This window comes from Babylonia areolata, chromosome 9 (assembly GCF_041734735.1).
Source record: "Babylonia areolata isolate BAREFJ2019XMU chromosome 9, ASM4173473v1, whole genome shotgun sequence".
NCBI lineage: Eukaryota > Metazoa > Mollusca > Gastropoda > Neogastropoda > Buccinidae > Babylonia > Babylonia areolata.
Genome location: NC_134884.1, coordinates 21,611,734 through 21,632,674, shown reverse-complemented (window position 1 = coordinate 21,632,674; position 20,941 = coordinate 21,611,734). Strand labels below are relative to the sequence as shown.

Genomic DNA, 20,941 nt, shown 5'->3' with positions numbered 1-20,941 from the left:
GTTTTCGGGTCATTGTATTACTTTTGTAAACGTGTGGACGTGTTGAATGCATTCATTTAGAGAACACTCACGGTGCAATTGCTCGCGCTCGATGACAAATGTGGACAATATATTCATGTATTAGTAATTCTTTAGCCAAACGAAGTACAGGGCTTGATTCATAATTAATTGCCTGTTTAAGTTGGCGACGATTCCGACATTATTATGCTTGACTGATTAAAAAAAACAAACCCCGTAGCAATTGTTGATGTCACTGACATTGTCAGTATGATGTTGGCATACCAGCCATGATCAACAAGAGCGAGGTGGTACCCTAATGGCTGTAGAGAGAGACACAGAGATAAATAGATAGATGGAGAGCGAGAGGGAGAGCGAGATAGATAGATAGATAGATAGAGGGGGGGGGGAGGGGCGGAGGGGATGAGGTGTGTGGCGGCCAGACTGGGAAGAATGGCAAACAGGACAGAGAGAAGAGAAAGACATTTGTGGGAAATGTGTTCAGGGTGTGGAGTGACTTCTTCCTCCCACCCACGGTACAGTACTGACTCCGCAAAGAACACACACACCACCATGAGGAACCAATCTCCCGCAAAAAGAAAAAAAAGTCTCTCAGGTCAAGGGCATCGAAGCCATCACCCTCCCTCCCCACCACCCCACACCCCCTTTTTTTTTCTCTTTCCCCTTCCAATGCAAAGCAGAGCTTTATCTAACAACCCACCCCCACCACCCCCGACACAAACACACAAACATTGCATCTTCCCAGGTTTTATCTCACTGCTGAGCAAAAAGACCTGAGCTTGCGAGACTACTCTGTGTGAGCTATGCGAGGAGGGCTATACGTTACTGATGCTCGACAGTATGCTAAACATACCCCTCCACCCAAACATAAAACACAAGGGCTAACAAGGCTGACTTTGTGTGTTGACAACACTCTAGGCACTTTATACACTGACAGTGAAAGTCAGAGCTAAACAATTCGCTGTTGTTGCTGTGGTTGTGGTGGTGGTGGAAGCAGTGGTTTGTGTGTTCACCAATGGGTTGGTTTTGTTTTAGAATTTCAAACAAAAATGAATAAAAAATGAAATAAAATAAAAAGCCCGGGGACGGTCAATGGGTCGGTATTGTTATAGTATATTCCAAACAAAAAACAGAGACGATCGTTATCGGTCTTGTAAAAATGCTGAAAGAAAATAATTTTTCAGAGTCGCTTTCGTGTCATCGATAGCAGTACAGTGTCCGATATCCAAGCAAAGAAGAAGACCAAAGAGAGACGGGAGAAGAAAAAGAGAAAAAGTAGTTTTTCAATGAATACTGTCAATTAATAGTTTCTTTCGAAAATATGCATTGTTAGTGCAGCCATACTCGTTTCATTCATTCAACCATTCGTTTATTGATTTGTTTATTTACTATCAAGCAACCGAGCACCAGCTCAGATTATTTTTATCAAGGTCAGGCAAAAGGTCTTTTATCGCTTCGACACGCGTGAACTCGTTCCTACACCCATGTATTCATCACTGCTGATACGAACCATTTCCACCTTTCAATGACAGGTAGCTGAAACTGCAAATGTCCGCTTCATGTCTGCTTTTGTTTTGAAGTTTTGTTGCAATAAACAGACTTGATTTCATACTTCCACGCAGGCCTACGCGCATTATCTCAAATGTAAAACATACACGTAATAATATGAAATGCAAAACCAACGCAAACTTGCAGAATCAGAAGATGATGAAAAAAGGGGGAATAAAGATAGAAAAGGATGTTTGGCGGTATGCTGGCCTGTAAATTCTCCTGACCTTTGCAAAGTAGGTCGACAAAGAAGAACAGCCTCTACAGATTTATAACAACCCTCTACAACACCACGATACAGGGTTTACCAAACAACAATAATGGGATATAAAACTGCTGAAATAGTCGGTTAAATGTTTTTTTTGTTGTTTTTTTTTTTTTAAACAATCCTCCCACACATCGCGAATGTTTATGAGGCTACTGAAGAAAGACCACGTCATCCTATAAGCCAGGTGGTACCCCTCTCACTGACTCAGCACAAACCTGACCGAGGACTATACTCAAGATAACGTCCAACACGACTAATAGGTCAAGTGCCATGTCCTCTTTGCAATACTGTTCCTGTACAGCGGCAGTTTTGGGGGTTTCATTTTTTGACTCACTTGTGTAAACAAAGTGAGTCTATGTTTTAACCCGGTGTTCGTGTGTGTGTGTGTGTGTGTGTGTGTGTGTGTCTGTGTGTCCGTAGTAAACTTTAACATTGACATTTTCTCTGCAAATACTTTGTCAGTTGACACCAAATTACGCATAAAAATAGGAAAAATTCAGCTCTTTCCAGTCATCTTGTTTAAAACAATATTACACCTCTGGGATGGGCACCAAAATTTAAAAAAAAAAAAAAGAAGCCTAGTTATATGCAAACTGCATTTACTGTTATATTTATATTTTTTGCATTCTCTAAACTTGGCACTTTGATCTGATATTCTAACACAACAAGAGCAGTCATTATTATCATTTTTTGTTCAAACAAAAACTTCTTTTGCTAAGCATGGAAGCTTTATTTATTTGCAAACGTTTTGGTGCCGATAGTAAAAAAGGAAAATTACTCTGTAATTAATGCTAGGGGACAATTTGCTTTAAACTGATCTTTCTCATCTTAAACATTACATTTTTTTTCTTTTCTTTTCTTTTTTCTTCTCCCAAGCTTATCCATCATATTTAATACAGAGCACTTTTCAACCACTTTTAAAATCTCTTTTTTTTCCCTCCTAATGATTCCTTTACAGGATAAAGCGTGAAGCACAAGTGAGTCTTGAAGGCTTTGCCTCTTGTTAAATATATTTTAAGCCTAACCTGAGGAGGAGGGGGTGGGAGGTGGAGGTGGAGGCAGGCATAAAGTTGTGTGGTAAGGACAAACAAGAAATTCACGATGAAAAAATCAACAATCGTTCAATCTGGGAAAAAAGCAGAGAAAAGAGGTATAAATAAATAAATGAATAGATAAAGACACAAATAGATAAAGAAATAAACAAATAAACGAACAGATGAATAAAAAAAATAAAAAAACAACTATATAAATGAATAATGAATCGGTCAGTCTGTTTTTCTGTTCAAATTTCAGTATTTAAGAGAAAGAAAATATAACAATAAAATCTTGAATCAACCAATCAATTTGCCACTATGTACGACTTTTAAATCTTATTCAATAATCAGATTTTACATTGCACCTATCTGTGTCAGCATTAATCTGTGTATTTCCATCAGAAGACGTTATGGGGACTTGAATAAATAAATAAGCATTTTTTTCCCCCTTAAAAGTCCTGATAACATTACTCTCTGTCAATTCTGCCTATCGGTCGGTCGGTCTCTCTCTCTCTTGTGAACGGCCTTTAACATGTAGCGTGGCTGGGGATGACTAACAAAGCACGGCAACAACAAAGACGCCCGCCGCACTCGAGTTACGTAAACCTCATGGCATTCAGTCTGCCGCAGCGGCATGCAACACAATGATGTAACCTACGTCGGCATGCAGTTAGTTACTCAGTCTGTTTGTTTCCGCCGGCATCCGAGTTCACACCACTCGCAACACGATGCCAGAAAGAGCATTTTCCCGGTCGGCTGTCAGAAATGCTTAATAACACTTGCGAGTACACCCTCTCCCTCTCTTGCCTGGAACCTTTTTTTTTTTTTCTTCATCTTCTTCTTGTTTTCTTTCTTTCTGTCTCTATGTTAACTATTCATGCATGTAGGGAGGGGGGCAGAGAGAAAGAGAGAGAGACACACAGACAGACAGCGAGACAGACAGGCAGACAGACTGACAGAGACAGAGAGAGACGGAGGGAGACAAACAGACACAACGAGCCACTGATAATTGTATTTTTAAAGTCACAGAACGTCAGAGAGAGAGAGAGAGAGAGAGAGAGAGAGAGAGAGACAGACAGACAGACAGACAGACAGAGATTTTACACTCAGTCTCAGCGGAAGCACAAAGAACCATCGAGCGCTTTTATTTACTGGAACCCCATCTCCTCCCTCCCCCTCCAGTCCACCCCCACCCTTATCCGCAACCCTCTTCACCCCCTCCTAGCACGGAAGATTTGTGAAGACTGATTTCCTGACAAAGTCAGGAAACGGCGTTTCAATGCCAGTCAAGCGTTCAACGCAGATACAAAAGGCGCCAGGTGCAACGTTAAAACATTGCACCACCATCTTTCTCCCTACTCTGCGGCTGCCTGCCTGTGTCTCTCGCTCGCTCTCTTTGTGGTCGTCTCAGTGTCTTTCTTTCTTTGTTTGCCTGTCTGCGCTCTCTCTCTCTCTCTCCCTCCCCCCTCTCTCTATCACACACACACACACACACACACACTGACACACACACATTCTTCAGAATTCTTGTTTGCTAGCTAACATTCTTTCCTCTTGTTTTTGATTCTGATTTGCCTCTTTCTCCACCCCACCTCCCTCATTCCTTCTTTTCCCTTTCCCCCTTTTCTCTCTATTTTCCTTAGACATCGGAGGAGAGAAGAAACAGAGCCTTACCTGTCTCTCTCCATTCATTCCCCACACCCATCTCCCCCCAACTTTTCCCGAACACCATCACATTCACTCTCCCACTAAACCCCTTTCCACCCTGTCCCTCTCTCTTTCACCTTGTGCCAGGGACTCCTTTGTGTGCTCTTTCGCTCGATATGAACGCATCATAGTACCAGATATTTGGGGGGAGAGTTTTAGGGGTGAGGAGGGGGCGGGGGTTTGGGGGTGGGGAGTTCCAAACGCCGGTCGCCACTGTTATCATTATTACGCGAGCAGCGCGCACGTGTTTGTGCGAGAGCGAGCGTGCGTGCGTCACTGGAGCGCAAAATAAAAATGAAAACATTGAAAAGCACCGGAAGTTGGTAGTGACATTGGAACCGGTAGTCGCGAGGGAAAACTTTACGGGTACGCTGAATGAATCGGAGAGAGGCAGACAGACAGACAGAGACGGACAGAGACAGAGACAGATAGAGGCAGACAGAGAGATGGATAGACAGACAGAGGCAGAGACACACAGACAAACAGACTAAAATGAAAAACTGAAAAACACAGGAAGCTGGTGGTGAAACTGGAAGCGGTAGTTGCGAGGGATAACGTTACATACACGCTGAATGTCGGAGAGAGAGAGAGAGAGAGAGAGAGAGAGAGAGAGAGAGACAGAGACAGAGACAGAGACAGAGAGATAGAGACAGACAGACAGCAAGACCCCCCCCACCTCCGCCCCCCCATCCACACACAACCCCTCCCTGTAATTAGAGAGAGAAAAAAATGGGAGGGGGAACCAACAATGTTTTCACTGCACAAGGAGGGCGCATCAACAGACGGCTTTTGTGCTGATTCGCTATGTGTGCTTTGCGGTTGGAGAGAAAAAAAAACGTATCTGAGTGACTCGTGTGTGTGTGTGTGTGTGTGTGTGTGTGTGTGTGTGTGTGTGTGTGTGTGTGTGTGTGTGTGTTGTGTTGTGTTGTGTTGTGTTGTGTGTGTGTGTGTTTGTGTGTGTGTGTGTGTGTGTGTGTGTGTGTGTGTATGTGTGTGTGTGTGTGTGTGTGTCTGTGCAAAGACAATTCTTTCATGCTGTTGATGATCCCACATAATTATCCTTGAGTTACAAAAAAGAAGAAGAAAAAAAAAAGTAACGGAAAACAAACTACCCCTACCAACAACAACAACAAGAAACAAACAAAAAACAAAACAAAACAAAAAAAAGGGGGGGGGGGGGAAGGGGATGGATGGGGGCAGGAGGCTGTCAACCAGCGCACACAACACACAGTTTATGTCTCCTCAGAAAACAACAACCAGGGACAGGAACACTTTAAACACTTTACAACAATACAGCTTGGTGCAGAAGAAAAAAGGGGAAAAGTATAGTTCTCCCCCATTAATCTTGCTGCCTTGTACACGACAGGCCGCCGCGCGTCACTCTCTCAAGTTCTTCTGTCCCTCCCTCAACCTTCAGTTGGCAATACCTCTCCGCTCTCTGTATACTTGTCTGTCTGTCTGTCTGTCTGTCTGTCTGTGCGTCTCTCTCTCGATCATGACACTGTGTCAAAAAGCACCAGAAAATGAAAGTTCATTTCGTGTTTCAGTGTCCTGCCCTGACTCAACAGCATTCCGACAAAATATCGTGGTCAAACGTCTGTATTCAGACTTGTTTTGCTTGTGGACAACAAATGTAAGGCAGTTTGAGGTTACACAGCCTTCTAAATACGTTATTTAATGTGCTCTTAGTTATTTGTAACCCAGCGTAAGTTGTTTTGTTCAAACTGTTTACTATGATTTTGTTATTTATCAATGGTCACCTTACCCCTTCAAAAGGCGACATGGCCTTTCTTTAATTATCCGTATCCGTATCTCTCATGATCTGTCATCAGAGTTCTCTCCCTCTCTCTCACTCTCTCTTTCATTACACACACACACACACACACACACACACACACACACACACACACACACACAGACTGTGGGATAAAAAACAGGAAAATCGTATGGATGAGGGGTTATCTCTGTATCAGTTCAAGATTCAAAAACTTTATTGCTCAAGGAAAAAGATTTTAGGCACTGCCCAGTCATCGTCATCATCAACATTGTAAAAAGTAATAAAACGAATACGTTCGCATATCGCCCCCCCCCCCCCACTCCTCCAGTCAGCGAGCAGCGGGATAGGGAGGGTGGGGGCCTGGGGGGACAGGTGAAGAGTGCAACGTCTGGGCATTATACGGTATGCTATAATGGTCCCAGGAAGGTCGCGTTGCTGGCGAATTAAATTCAAACCGGTGCTGAATGGGTTCATCATGGAAATGTCACAGCCGGCTCCCCCCCCCCCCCCCCCCCCCCCCTTTTTTTTTTCTCTTTTTTTGAGAGAGAGAGGGGGGAGGGGGGAGCGGTCAGGGCGAGGGTTTAACTATGAAACCCTCTGGTTTCTTGAAATGTTTCTCTTTTGTGTGGTGGAGAAACCAATCCCAGTTGCATGATTTATTAGCCACTTGAAAGACTATGTGCTTGAGTGAGAGAGTATGTGTCACGCACGCGCGCAAGTGTGGGTGGGAGGGGGATGGGGGTGGGGGAAGAGAGAGAGAGAGAGAGATCCAGTTCTCTTAGCAAGAACGGCAAGAACGTCGAAAACTACAAAACAGAACGTGTCTAGTCCCCCAAGAAAAAAAAAACACACAAAAAAACCACTACAAACCTATAACACTAATTCTTATATCAAATTAGCGCGGCATTACGTAAATTCTGACCGCAAAAAAAAAAAAAAAAACTTCAAGAATTGCCCTCGTGAACAATTCACCGATCTGTTCAAAGATGGTTGCCACTCAATGACTGGTAAAATCCAACCATCCAGTCACCCGATTGGCTGTCGGAAAAAAAGGCAGCGCGCACGCGCGCTACACTGGCAACTCGCCAAACTGGTTTATATGCCCACAGCTGTGCGTGCACCGATCAGACGGCAAAAAGCCTAACTGCAAACCGGTGTTTTTTGTACGGGGTTTTTTTCGTTTTTTTGTTTTGCTCTACCACTGTGCACTACTTACCTCACCGACATAATCACGCGATAATCCTCCACTTCGCCAAGCCCACTGCATGAGCTCGTTAGAGCTGGGCTATTTTTCTTTTCTTTCTTTCTTCATTGACCAATCCTCTGAGCTCGTTAGAACTGGGTTTTGCCCCCACCCCCACCCCCACCCACTACGCCCATTGTTGGCCTCTTAAGTCTTGTGTAAATCACATGTTGACGTGACGCGGCCCCTGTTCCACCGAAAACGAGCGGATAAATTCAAAGTTTTGAATTGTGTCCGAGAACCGCTCGACTGACCAGATGTTGTTTACCTTTCAATGGTTATGGTCTCCTGAAGGCCAAAGAGTTCCGTTGTTCTGGTTGGTGAAACACAGTGTCTTTATTTGGAACACGTCACAACACAGTTGTAGTGCTTTTATTTGGAACACGTCACAACACAGTTGTAGTGCATTTATTTGGAACACGTCACAACACAGTTGTAGATTGCTGTGGTTGGTTTAAACAGTGTGTTACATACAGTTCAGGGGATGTTCCTGAGCATGTGTTTTTCGACCAGATCACATGATGCTCCTTGTTCTTTGCTTTGTATGCGTCTGCTTACTTTGCTTGCTGTGCATTCTGCGTAGGAGCAATTATATGAAATGAATGTTCTGTACCAAATAGGACCAAAAAGCAGACAGAGAGACAGACAGACAGACACACACACACACACACAGAGAGAGAGAGAGAGAGCATATAGAAAAAAAATAAATAGACATAACATCATCATCTTAGACGAATAGACTGTAAATAAACAAACGAACGAAGAAAGAGACAGAGAGACAGACAGAGACAGAAAAAGAGCCGGAAAGACACAGACAGACACATACAGACAAATAGAGGCTTATGACGACGACAAGCTTGTCTACCACTGTGCATTCATGCAACAGATGGTCAACGAAAATGAACATATGCCTCACATGGTTGACACCACCTGCCAAACGCAGACACGTGATTAGCACGCTTCCCCCCTTCCCTTACCACTCCCTCCTCCGATCCCCCTCCTTCCCACTTAGCAAATCCCAGTTAAGAACCTTCCTCAATTTCGGATAGCCTGCCATACTGAGAGTCGGGCGTTCGAATCCTCGCTCGACTATAATTATGATAGCCATTTCCAGATTTTGTTGTTGTTGTAAATGGTGGAAAAAAAGCGACAAAATGTCAATTTGCCTTTTTACCCGAGATGGGGGTGTTGATTCATCTTGAACGTAATGTATTAATAAGCACTACTGTTAATGCATTGTTTCATGAGGGGCGCTTAGAGAGAATTATTAGGGGGTTTTGCGCCGTATAAGTACTATCTATCATTATTACTGAGAAAGAGAACTTGCATACACATTTCCCACCACCACCAACCTTCTTTCTCTCAGTGTCAGACACTTTGAAAGGAGACAAACACCACTGGGGCCACCTTGTGCTGGGTCAGACAAGTGTATACCCCTTCAAGCTCAAGTGGGCCGTGCCAGGAAGATTTCTATCACTCTGCCATTACGTGAAGGCTCTCTCCGAGACAGGGTGATGTCTTGGTTCAACCTCGAGGTATATTGCTGATTCAAGTCTCTGGCGCGCGGCAGATAAGGAGATAAAACACGTCGTGTCACGAAGACCTAGCGTGGAGAGAGAGGGGAGGGGAAGAGAGAGAGAGAGAGGAAGAGAAGAAAAAGAGACAGGGGGGAGGGAGGGGGGCAAAGAGAAAGAGAGAGGGATAGAAAGGTAGAAAGGAGGAAGGGAGGGAGGGAAGCTGTGTGTGTGTGTGTGTGTGTGTGTGTGTGTGTGTGTGTGTGTGTGTGTTCCCAGGTGTTTCTCAACTTTTTTGTGAATCCCGTATAACGAACCCTGCGATGACGATGAGATGTCTTCATTTCACTAAACGAATCGAGGAGAGAGAGAGAGAGGGAGGGAGGGAGAGAGAGGGAGAGAGAGAGAGGAAGGGAGAGAGAGAGAGGGGGTGACAGAGAGGGGGGGGGGAGACAGAGAGAGATGTGGGGTATGGGTTGGTGGAGACAGAAAACAGTTGGGCCTTATTAAATTAAACTCGCCCTGAGATTCTGGAGGATCACAAAGTTAATAACGCCAACCAGTAAACCTGCCAACGCCTCTGTATCAGCCAACGCAACCGATACATAGAATGCAATTAGAACATACCTCGGAACCAGGAGCAACCAGAGCAGACGACAGATAATGCAGCTCGCAGAGACAGCACCGCACAGAAATATGAAATGCCCACATATTCACCGTGTATGAATGCAGCCAACTGCATGACCGACAGAGCGAATATGCTTAGTTTGCACTGAGAATGTTGCTGCTCATTGCTGAGAGAGAGAGAGAGAGAGAGAGAGAGAGGGGGACATAGAGAGACAGAGAGAGAGAGAGGGGAGAGACAGTGCTTAGTCTGAACTGCTTACCTTGCTGCAGAGGTATCGAAAGCGGTGCTTAGTCTATATCAAAGTGATCATCCGACTGTTGTAAAGTCGATCGCGACCGATAGTACTCCAACCTTTGGATAATCATGTGTGTGTGTGTGTGTGTGTGTGTGTGTGTGTGTGTGTGTGTGTGTGAGTGCGTGTGCGTGCGTGCGTGCGTCCACGCGCGTGTGTATGTATGTATGTAGGTATGTATGTATGTAAACATTGTACTGCTACCCATATAACGGTGATGTGTTCATTATTACCGTATTACTATTGCAAAACCGACATGAAACTTCATCAAGAAGCGACAACCCAGACCGCCAAGCATGCAAGCACCGTCCTTCAGAAAACACCTCAACAGAGGAACTTATCTACATTTCATAGCGTGCTGGCTGCAGCAAATGCCAAAGTTCTACCCTTCTCGTATCAAACCTTTACAATAAAAGATTTCACACAAGTATTCCCCGTGTCGACGCGTTGCTGACGACCCCATATCAAATCATTTCACTGCCGACACCCGGGGTGGGTGAAGCCGGGTGAGCCCCAAACAGCAGGAGCAAAGTCAAGATAATATGTTTGATAATGATCTTTCTGACACCGTGGCGACAGAGACACCATGTATATCCATGCCTACGGTAATGGAACACCCAAGTCCAAGATACGGATCGCTCAGCGCGCTCGGGGGGTATGACGAGGTGCCTTACCAATAACAAAGGAAAGCATTTCCTTGAAGGTTAAAACAAAAACAAAGCAAACAAAAACAAAAAAAACAAACAAAAATCCACGTGCGTTCAAAGACGTGGCGTGCGTGCGATACGCCAATAAAAAGGATAACATGCAGGTGAACGTTCCCCCCCCACCCTAAGTTCAGCAGGTAAGCCAACCCATTCACCCAACCCCCCTTTCCCGTCCTAAGTTATCTGCAACATCAGCGAATATTAGAACAAAACAGTTAAAAGAATGGTTAGAAAAGAAAAAAAAGAAAAAAAAAAGAATCCCGATGAAACAAGCCCTGCGAACACACACACACACACACACAGATACAGACAGAAAGGGGCACCCCTTTTTCCTTCGTCTTTTCTTCTTCTTTTTTTTTTCCTTCTTCCTCTTCTTTTTCTTTCTAAAAAATAAAAAAAAAACCAAAAACAACAACTACAACAACAAAAAACGGCTCATACGATCAGGCCCAACTGGCGTGATATTCGCCAGCCACACGTACTATGCACCACACAAAGTGCCAGCGATACGCAGCCCATAGGATCTATGTCACCCACTCGATCTACACCTCGGCCTGTGACTTCTGGCAACCAGGGGACACGTCGTGCACACCTATTACGCAGGAGGGAAAGAGGAGGGGAAACTGGGGGTGTGGGGGGGCAGGGAGGGGGCAGTTTTTTGGAGGAAAAGAAGGGGGTGGGGGACCACTTTGCGGTGTTGAGGGTATGCGTAGGGTGGGTGGATGGATGGGGGAGGGGGGGGGGAGGAAGGGAGGAGCAGACTGACATGGAGAACAGACAGACAGGGAGTGGAGGTTTCATTTCATTTGGAAAATGGGAAGGGAGCTCTATGTCTCCTAAAGGATTGTTTGCCCCACGTTTGACATGCACTCCGCTACCTGTCAACGGTGTGTGTGTGGCGGGGGATGGGGGTGGTGGGAGGTAACCATTGCAGGGAGGCGCCAGGTGAGGGGCGAGAAGTCAGAAAAAAAAAGTTAACATGCACATACACATGCGCTCGCACAGAAACACACACACACATTCTCTCTCTCTCTCTCCTCTCTCTCTCTCTCTCTCTCCACACACACAGTTCACTTTAAGTGTTAAAAGATTAAAGTATGCTATATCCAAGAAGCTTGAAAATGAATATGCAGAATTTTTGGAAACAGAAACAAAACACTTCGTCTAAATTGGAATTTTACAAGAACGCTGTGACAAATTATAAAAATGAACCGTATATATAAAAAAAAAATTTTTTTTTTAAAACCACACAAAATACACAACACAGGAAAGCACTGACGATGTTATGAATCAGCGCCCATGACTTACAAATCGAACAAGGAAGATACAAAAGCACACCGAAAAGAGCATAGACTGTGTAATACCTGCAACAGTTTAGAAGATGAGGTTCACGTTTTAGACAACTGTGTAAAATACATTACTTAGAGATACAGATTCCTAATCGATATATGTTGTGCAAATGCAAGGCCTAGTGAAATGATCCTTCTAACAGAATCACAGCCAAGGCTGGCGAATTTTGTTCACGAATGTTTCTCTTCTTAATATGCTCACGTTTACCATAACAAGTACTCTATTCTATTCTACTCACACACAAACAAGAAGCGCGCGCGCACGCACACACCAGTGTGAAGACATAAATGTGTATACATGCTCTATCTTTATACGATCCCCCACACCCCCACACACACCAGATAAACGAGACAGTAACCCCCTATCCTCTAAGAAAAACTGGAGTTAAAGAGCCTCTCTAAGGAGTGCATGGCATATATTACCAGTACCCAGCTTTCCGAAACAAATGATCAGTTTCTGACCCAACTTCATTCCATAATGTCTGCAAAATGTCTGGGATGTAATTACCAGTGATGACACTTTTTTTTTTACTTACCGCAGAAGCCAGAAGTCGTATAAGAAACATCAAACAAAAACAACCAACCAACCAACCAACCAGACACCACAAGATGGGGATTTGTCTGTGCTGCCAACTGTAATGTCAAGGCCACGCACGCACATATGTGTGAAACCAACCCCAGCATTTTTCCCCACGGTCAATTAATCGGTCCTCTACCCAGCTATGTCCCCTTTGATGGATTACGTAAAACAAACGCGGTGCGTTGGTGCACTTCTGGTGTAAGTCTGCAAGCGAGTATTCCGAGCTCAGTGCGGACATGCAAACGTACAAAAACACACAGACTGTCTCTTTATCTTTCTCTTTCCCTGTATGTCTGTCTGTCTGTCTCTCTCTCATCTCATACAGACACACCGGTTCTATTTATTCTATGTTTCTGCCTGAAGTCACAGAGTCACAGTTGATCAATACCATAACCTGGATGGCAGTAAAAAAAAAAATTGTCATTTTCGTCAGAGTTCTATTAAAAGACCTTTTACCGTTGACGTTCACGCCACGGACATACATTCAGAAGTGAACAACGTATTTTAAAAAAAAAAAAAAAAAAAAAAGAAGAAGAAGAAGAAGAATATGTAAGAGGAAGTGTGAAAGAGGGAGAGGAGGAAGCCGAGGACGGCGATGACAAAGCGCAGGAAGAGGAGGAATGAATGAATGAAAAGTCTGCAGGCAGCAGAAGACTGAGAAGAGATTCGGAGACAATCACAATCACGGTATCAGAATCAGAAAAAAAACAAAAAAACAAAAAAAACCTCTTCCGCAGTGACAGCACACTGTGATACCTTTTCAGCTTACTCATTATTCTCCCCTTTGGCCGGATTAGTAATCGTGACCCGTCACTTCAAAGGCTTCTCCCTTTGTCTTAATACCCGCCCCCCCCTTTCTCCCCCACCTCATCCCCCATCCGTCCCCTTTCTCTTCAGTCCCTCTCTAAGATGCTTTACGGGGAGTTGAGAAAAAGATGGTTGTTTGGAGCAGGTGCCAGTTGCATTGCTTGGTTCTAACTTTTTGACAGTTACACGTGACTAAATGCCTTAGTTGACCGAGCTACGCCATTGGTCAGTTCCATACTACACACAGTTAGTAGCGGGTTACGACCATACTAGGCTCTTCCGTCCGAGCAGTGCAACTGGCTCCCTCAGGAGATCAAGTGGCAAATGGAAAGGGACATTGACATTATGTTTTGATATTGACATAATGTTTTGATTTTGTTGTTGTTGTTTCTTTTTACACGCCGGAAGGCTTCTGACATTCACAAAATGTGTGTAACAAACGTATCGGATAGAGAAATGGCCAGCATATTTAATAAGTGACTGGATAAGTAGGGGTGAGAGGGGGAAGCAGGGAGGAAGAGAGGAAGTGAGAAAAGGAAGAAGACCTGTGGGAATCTGAGAATGTGAGTACGAGAGATAATGGCGCGCGCGCGTGTGTGTGTGTGTGTGTGTGTGTGTATGTGTGTGTTTGAGAGAGAGACCGACAAAGAGACAGACAGACAGGTAAACGGAGACATACAGACAGACAGAGAGAGAGAAGTGAAGAGGCGGGGGCGGAAAGCGGGGGTAGAGGAAAGGAGTCGGGAAAGGCACGAGTCTGTAAAGCACATCCCCCCTCGGGGCAATGGCCTCGCGTTATCAAACACGTCGCCCGAGCAATTAAACAACCTGTCCTGGTCGCAAAGTTCTACAAAGCATGCACGGTAAGCGCGCGTGCACACACACAAACTGACACAGACACATTACTGCAGTCCGCCACATCCATCCCCCACCCCAACACACACACACACACACACAATCTGACGTCGGAGCGGCAGGTTTTATTTTTCAATTTCATACATATTTTTATGTGTGCAGTCTTTTTTTCCCCCTTCTTTTTAAAAAAAAAATCGTTTTATCCGTTTATTTAGCTGCTTTACCTATTGGCTTATTCGTTAATAATGTTTTGTTTTTTTGTTGTTGTTGTTTTGTTTGTGTTTTTTTTGTTGTTTTTTTTTACTGTGATGGGAATGTTGCGGGGCATTGACTCCAAGCATCACAGCAGGTGAAAAATTTTTTTTTAAACCAAACAAACAAAAAACAACTGGACTCGCCGCACACACAGACTGACCCTAATCCCAAAGCTCTCTCGACCTTCGCCGCCGCCCTATCTCCGACATAACAAGGACTTTTTGCCCCGATGAGCTTTTGAGCTTTGAGCCTGTTGTTTTTCTCTAGCTACTAGCCCCCCACACTTCCCACCCCCTACCCTAGTCCTATATATTATCATCACCCGGTGACCTTTTGTCCAACACGACCTGCGAGCTTTCTTGGCCGGGACGTTGTCATTGTTGTTGTCTGTAAACTTGTTTGTAACCCGAGTCTGAGAGTCGTCCGGGTCCCATACGTCGTGGTGACCTGTATTTTATACACGGACCACAGGCGGTACTATGAGAACAGACTTTTCATTGTTGTTAGCAAGAAGAACCTGACAATAGGAGGCTGTTTCTCTACAGATACAATATGTTTGTGCTTGCTGGGGGAAGGAAATTTAAACGAGGTGACGGGGAGGAGATGGTGGGAATGAGGGGAGGGAGGGGTGGAGAGTGCGGGTGGGGGGGGGGTGACAGAGGGGAAGGACGGTGACGGTTTGGTCGATACAGACATTTAAAAAAATAAATGGTTACAACCTGTTTTGTTGTCAGCTTCATAGGAGTGTGTTTCATGAAGGTGAGATGGAAGGAGAAAAGGGGGGGAAGGCAGTTAAGCAATAACATGTAAAATAACAATATATTTTCTGTCAGTATTGCTTAGGATACCAGCACAGGAGGAAGAAACGAAGGAAGAAAGAACAGAGAGAAAGAGGCAAAGAAAGGGGGAAACAAACCAGCAATAAAGGAAAGCGGAATGGAAAGAAGAAAAGAAAGTATAGAAGAAACAAAAGAGAGCAATGAAGAACGAAAAACGATATGAGGTAAAGTGAGCTGGTATTTTGGAAAGAAAGAAATGGAAGAGGGTTTTAAACAAGCAAACAAGAATGACATAAAGAAATGAGAAAAGCAAGGGTTGAAAAAAAAAAAAAAAGTGAACGAAAAGAAAGGACAGGACATTAAAAGAAAGACCTGTAGCTCTCTCCATTTGCATATTTGTTCACTCTTACACTTCGAATAAACGTTTGTTTCAAACAAAAAACAACAACAAAGGACAGGAAACAAATAAACAAAAGCAACACACGCACACACACACACACACACACACACAAATATACATACACGCACGCACGCACACACACACACACACACACGCACACACACACACGCACGCACTGACACACACACACATTCGCACACACACACACACACACCGCCACCACCAACACTACCAACAACAAAAGCTAGGACGACAAACCAGCAAAACAAAAAAAGAAAGGGAATATGGCAAGAAAGGAGTAGAGAGAGAACGAAAGCAAGACTGACCCCCTCCAGAAGGCAAAATGAAAACCACGTAAATCACTTCTTTTTTTTTTTTTTTTTCTTTTTTTTTCTTTTTGTAGAGTGCAGACGGCGAGACGAGAGGTGGAGAGTGATAGGGTAGAGAGGAAAGGGGACAGGAGGGGGGTGAAGGGTGTTAGTTTGGTGGGGGAAAGGGGCTGTATGTTATGTGGAGAAGAAGGGCGCAGACTAGAATGACTCACACACCAACACGGTTTTAAAGACAGACAGGTATAAAAGAGAAAGAGGGCAAAAAGTTTTATATAAAAAAAAAGGCTTTGTGAATCCAGGGGAGAATCACACACACACACACACACACATTCAAATGAATTAACATATACACACACGCACGCACATGCATGCAATGAGAGAGAGTGAGTTAAATCGGGGGGTGGAGTGGAAGAGAGAAACGTTCAGACTGGTGGTGGGGGCAGAAGCAGATACATGAGAGACACGAGGCTTAAAAAAAACAAAAAAAAAAAACGCTGACCACTCCACTCTTTTCCAGTTATTTGTGTGCGTGCTAGCGTATGCGCGCGCATGTGTGCACGTGTCTGTAACATGACAGTTATGCGGACATATTTTTTGCATTAAACGTACATTAAGCGTACGTGTATAAAAGAAGATGATTTCTGGCTACCGACGTCTTCATTGTCAAGGAGTGTCCTCTCGGCTGCGAAAACAGGTGCCTGGAAAGTGGAAAATACTGCATTATGTCCGCAGAAATTCTTTGGCGCCGATTTGCATGCGTGCGTGTGTGTGATGCCCCCCCCCCCCCCCCCCCCCCCCCCTTTATTTTATTTTTTGTTTGTCGTAGGGTCAGTAGTAGGGGGTGAGGATAAACGGGATGTTTGAAGATATGGGCTCTGGGCTCATCTCCAGTTGAAACAAGATGAACAAAAAGAGGCCACATATAATATCGTGGCGATGGAAAACTTTCAAGGACGTCGCGCTGAACTCCGCCCCACAAATAGCCTGTACACATAAACTGCTGTGCTTGGCTGTGCCGTGCTGTGCTGTGCTATGCCGTGTTCTGTCTGTGTGTGTGTCTGTGTGTGTGTGTGTGTGTGTGTGTGTGTGTGTGTGCGTGCGCGCGCGCGTGAGTGTCTGTGTGTCAGTATGCGCGTGTGTGTGCGTGTGCCCGTGTGTGTGTGTGGAGGGGCGGTGGGGTGGGGGTGCGTATGGGGTGGTGATGAGGGGTAGCGCGCGTGCGTGCATGCATGTGTATGTGCGAGCCTGTGTGACTGAGCCAGTGCACACACACCTGGCAAACTCCCACCGTTTCCCTGCCGTGCCCCTCGCAGCGTCTGTGTGGGTCAACGTCTTGTGTGCAACTGTCTGTGAATAAAGAGACATGTCAAGGTCAGCAGAAAGGCACACCGTCGTTGGCCCTAAACTCTGGTGGTCGCAGAACAAGAACAGAATCCGAGGAACATTTAATTTATTTTATTTAGTTAGTTAGTTTTTTAGCTAGGCAAACCGACTCAGAAACCCCGAAACACGATTTTCCAGCTTGCGTACCGGTTTATTTTTGGCTGTGACAGACTGTGCTTAACCTTTTACGCTCGTTAATTTTGTCATCGTGGCAAAAGACGATCGTCACCACTCGTCACGCCGCTGTCTCACACAAAGCCCACCACGGACACGCCATCATTATCTCATCGTTATGAAAAGTTTACAACGAAAGGACTGACGCACTGCGAGCTGACGCCAGTGTGTGAGTGAGCGCCGCTCGAGCGTAATATTTCACGGGTAATTACTATTTTGTATTTAAATTGTTCATACATACAACACACAGAGACAGACACACAGACAAACAAACTCGACAGACAGACAGACAAACACACACACACACACACACACAATGCAGCTCTTGGCAGAGCAAATTCTGTAACTAAACATCGCACAAAATGCCGAAACAAAATGCGCTGCAATAACATACAAACTTCAAAGATACAACGCAACACGAAGGGAAATATATGTATAATGTGATCACAAAACCTCCCATTATACAATGCACTGTGCTCTCTCTCTCTCTCTCTCTCTCTCTCTCTCTCTCTCTCTCTCTGTCCATCCCTCCCCTCATCCCTTTTTTTCACGATATATACGGAGTGAAAGAAAAACATTTGACAAAAGCAACAGAAGACCATCAAAAGGGGGTGTAGGGGTGCGAAGGGGGTGGGGGGGAGACATATACCAGCAACAACAAATGATGCGAACAAGCAAGACTGAAGTGCAATAATGCAGACTGGTTATCATGAATTTGTGGGATGCGGATGCAGCGTGAGCATGCATCTAGCAAGCCTAACAAATCAGACACGTTGTCATCGATGTGGAGTGTGTTGTGTGAAGCTGCATTTCTGACCTTACTGCAGTGCTGACCTGGCAGTTTGCCGATTTTTGTCTATGAAGAGCCAAACAGAGGTAAGGATACACAGGCACAGGAGGAGCAACACACAGACAGAGGAAGAGAGAGAGGAGAGATGGAGGGAAAGAAGGAGAGAGATGGTTTATTCATAACGCCATGGCCCCTCAAAAAGGGGTGTACATGAACATTAAAAAAAACGTTTTCATTTTACCATGTTACATATGAACATCGTCTTTTAAATGCTTTATAGAGATAAATAGCCAACTGCTTTACAGTACTTTCATTTGTTGATGACAACAATACAATCAGTCTAAATAAACGTTGATCTTTACTGTACTTGTGTGGTATAAACTGCTCTCTAATATCACTTAATCCAGGACGGACAAGAAAGAACAAAATGAATTTCGTTTGAGAGAGACAGAGACACAGACAGAGACAGACAGAGAGATAGAGAGAGGCAGAGACAGAGAGATAGACCGAGAAACAGACAGACTGAAACAGAGAGACGGAGAAAGACAAAGTGGCATACAGATCAACCTGTATGAACGTATGTGTTGATATTTCCCCCGTCTTCGATATATATATATATATATATATATATATATAATTCCATATCTATCCATATATGTGTGTGTGTCATATTTATAAAAAAAAAATATATATACAACCAGAGCACTCTGTCCAAGCAAGCACACACGAACGTACACCCCCCCCCCCCTCCCCCAACTGCACCCAATCAACCCCCTACCCCCACCCCCACGTACCACCGTTAACAGGCTGAACAAACAACCTTAAGACTGTCTCCCTTGCAATAATGGGTAACAACTGAAGGAAATGCTGAAAGGCGCTAAGAACAACACAGGCACAAAATGAAAACAGGATCAGAGCTGTGAAGTGTGCAGTGAGGTGTGCTTGTATGGTGTGGTGTGGTCGAGTGTAGTGTTGTGTGTGTGTGTTGAGTGAGGGGGATTGGGGTGGGGCGTGGGGGGGGGGGGGGTTGACAACCAACTAACTACAACTGACAACACCAAGTTGTGAACCCACAAGGGGGGGAGAAAAACAATGCCACTTACGTGTCTAGCAGTGTACAGATAACAGTTATAACTCCTTTGTGGCCGCTGGGAATAGGAAGGCCGAAGAGGAGGAGGGAAGAAGACAAGAATGTTAGTTCCGGAGTCAGTCGAGCATTCATTCAGGATAAGAGAGAGAGAGAGAGAGAGAGAGAGAGAGAGAGAGATGGGTTTTTCCAACTATTCATTAAAAAAAAAAAAAAAAAGAATTTTATGAAATTTCAATCTTGTTGCTGCAGTAACACCGAGGAATAATGGAATTCAACTTTAAAAAAAAAAAGAAAAAAAAAAAGAAAAGAAAAAAAGAACAGAAATGGAATGTACACCCAATTAACAAAACCCAACAATTCTGGAGTCATTTTGTAACAGTTTGTTAATAATGGAATTCATCAAGAGTTGATATTGCAGCAACATGGTCAAAAATTGATATTACATATTTACTCTCCACAGATAATTCAGTAAGGAGAGAAAGGAGCGGGATGGAGGAGGAGGTAATGGAGGCATTAACGGAGAGGAGAAGGGGCGGGGCGGAGGGGGCAATGGGGGCATTAACGGAGGAGAAGGAGGAGGAACAGGAGAAGAAGGAGGAGCAGAAGGAGAAGGGGCGAGGCGGGGGGAGTGGGGAAGAGGGCATGCTGCGAAGGAGGAGGAGGAGAAGAAGAAAAAGAAGAAGACTACAACAATGATCCCCATCTCACCTTGGTGGGTGCTGCCTGCTGCTCCAGACTCCTCCTCCACTCCGCCGCGGCCTTGGCCGGGTCCTGGTGCTGGTGGACGTCCTCCTTGCTGCCGGTGGCCCCCCCGCCCTCCGTCACCATGCCCGAGAGGATCTTGAGGCGGTTTCCCGGGGCGATGCCCTGGCGGCCCCGCAGCGAGCACAGCCACCAGCCGTCCAGCCCCGCCGTGTCCTGCTCCACCACCGTCAGCACGTCCCCCCTCCGGAAGGCCAGCTCGTCCGGCGTCTCGGCGATGTTGTCGTAGAGCGCCTTGGCCAGGAACATCTGCACAGAGGGAGTGGGGGTGGGGGTGATGTCGTTAAGTGTTGTCAATGATCGTTTTTGTTTTATTGAGACACGGTTACAAAAGTAAAATTTTGTGATTACCGCCACTATCGTCGTCGTCATCATTATCGTGATCAAATTCTACCTACGTACCTAACTACCTACCTATCATTATCAGTTATTGTTTACTGAAAAAAGGTAGCAGAGTTTTAATCACCGTCACTGAGTCATCGTCGTCATCATCATTGTTCTAATAAACTTCTACCTATTGAGATCTACCTCCTATCATTATCATGATCAACTTGCACCTACCTACTTTCCTACCTACAAATAATCAACGTACAAATACGTGTATATATCATCAATGTACCGGCAACGTTAACGTTACCATCATCACTGT

At 44.8% G+C, this 20,941-nt stretch overlaps 1 protein-coding gene across 3 annotated transcripts in view; it reads right to left on the bottom strand.

The window, feature by feature from the left end:
• Positions 1–20,941, bottom strand: part of LOC143286129 (enhancer of filamentation 1-like) — a 67,304-nt gene that overhangs the window by 9,522 nt on the left and 36,841 nt on the right. For all 3 annotated transcript variants that reach the window (XM_076593725.1, XM_076593723.1, XM_076593724.1), the window contains exon 2: positions 20,239–20,541. In XM_076593725.1, the coding sequence (XP_076449840.1) occupies positions 20,239–20,541 (303 nt within the window). The remainder of the gene's footprint in view (positions 1–20,238; positions 20,542–20,941) is intronic.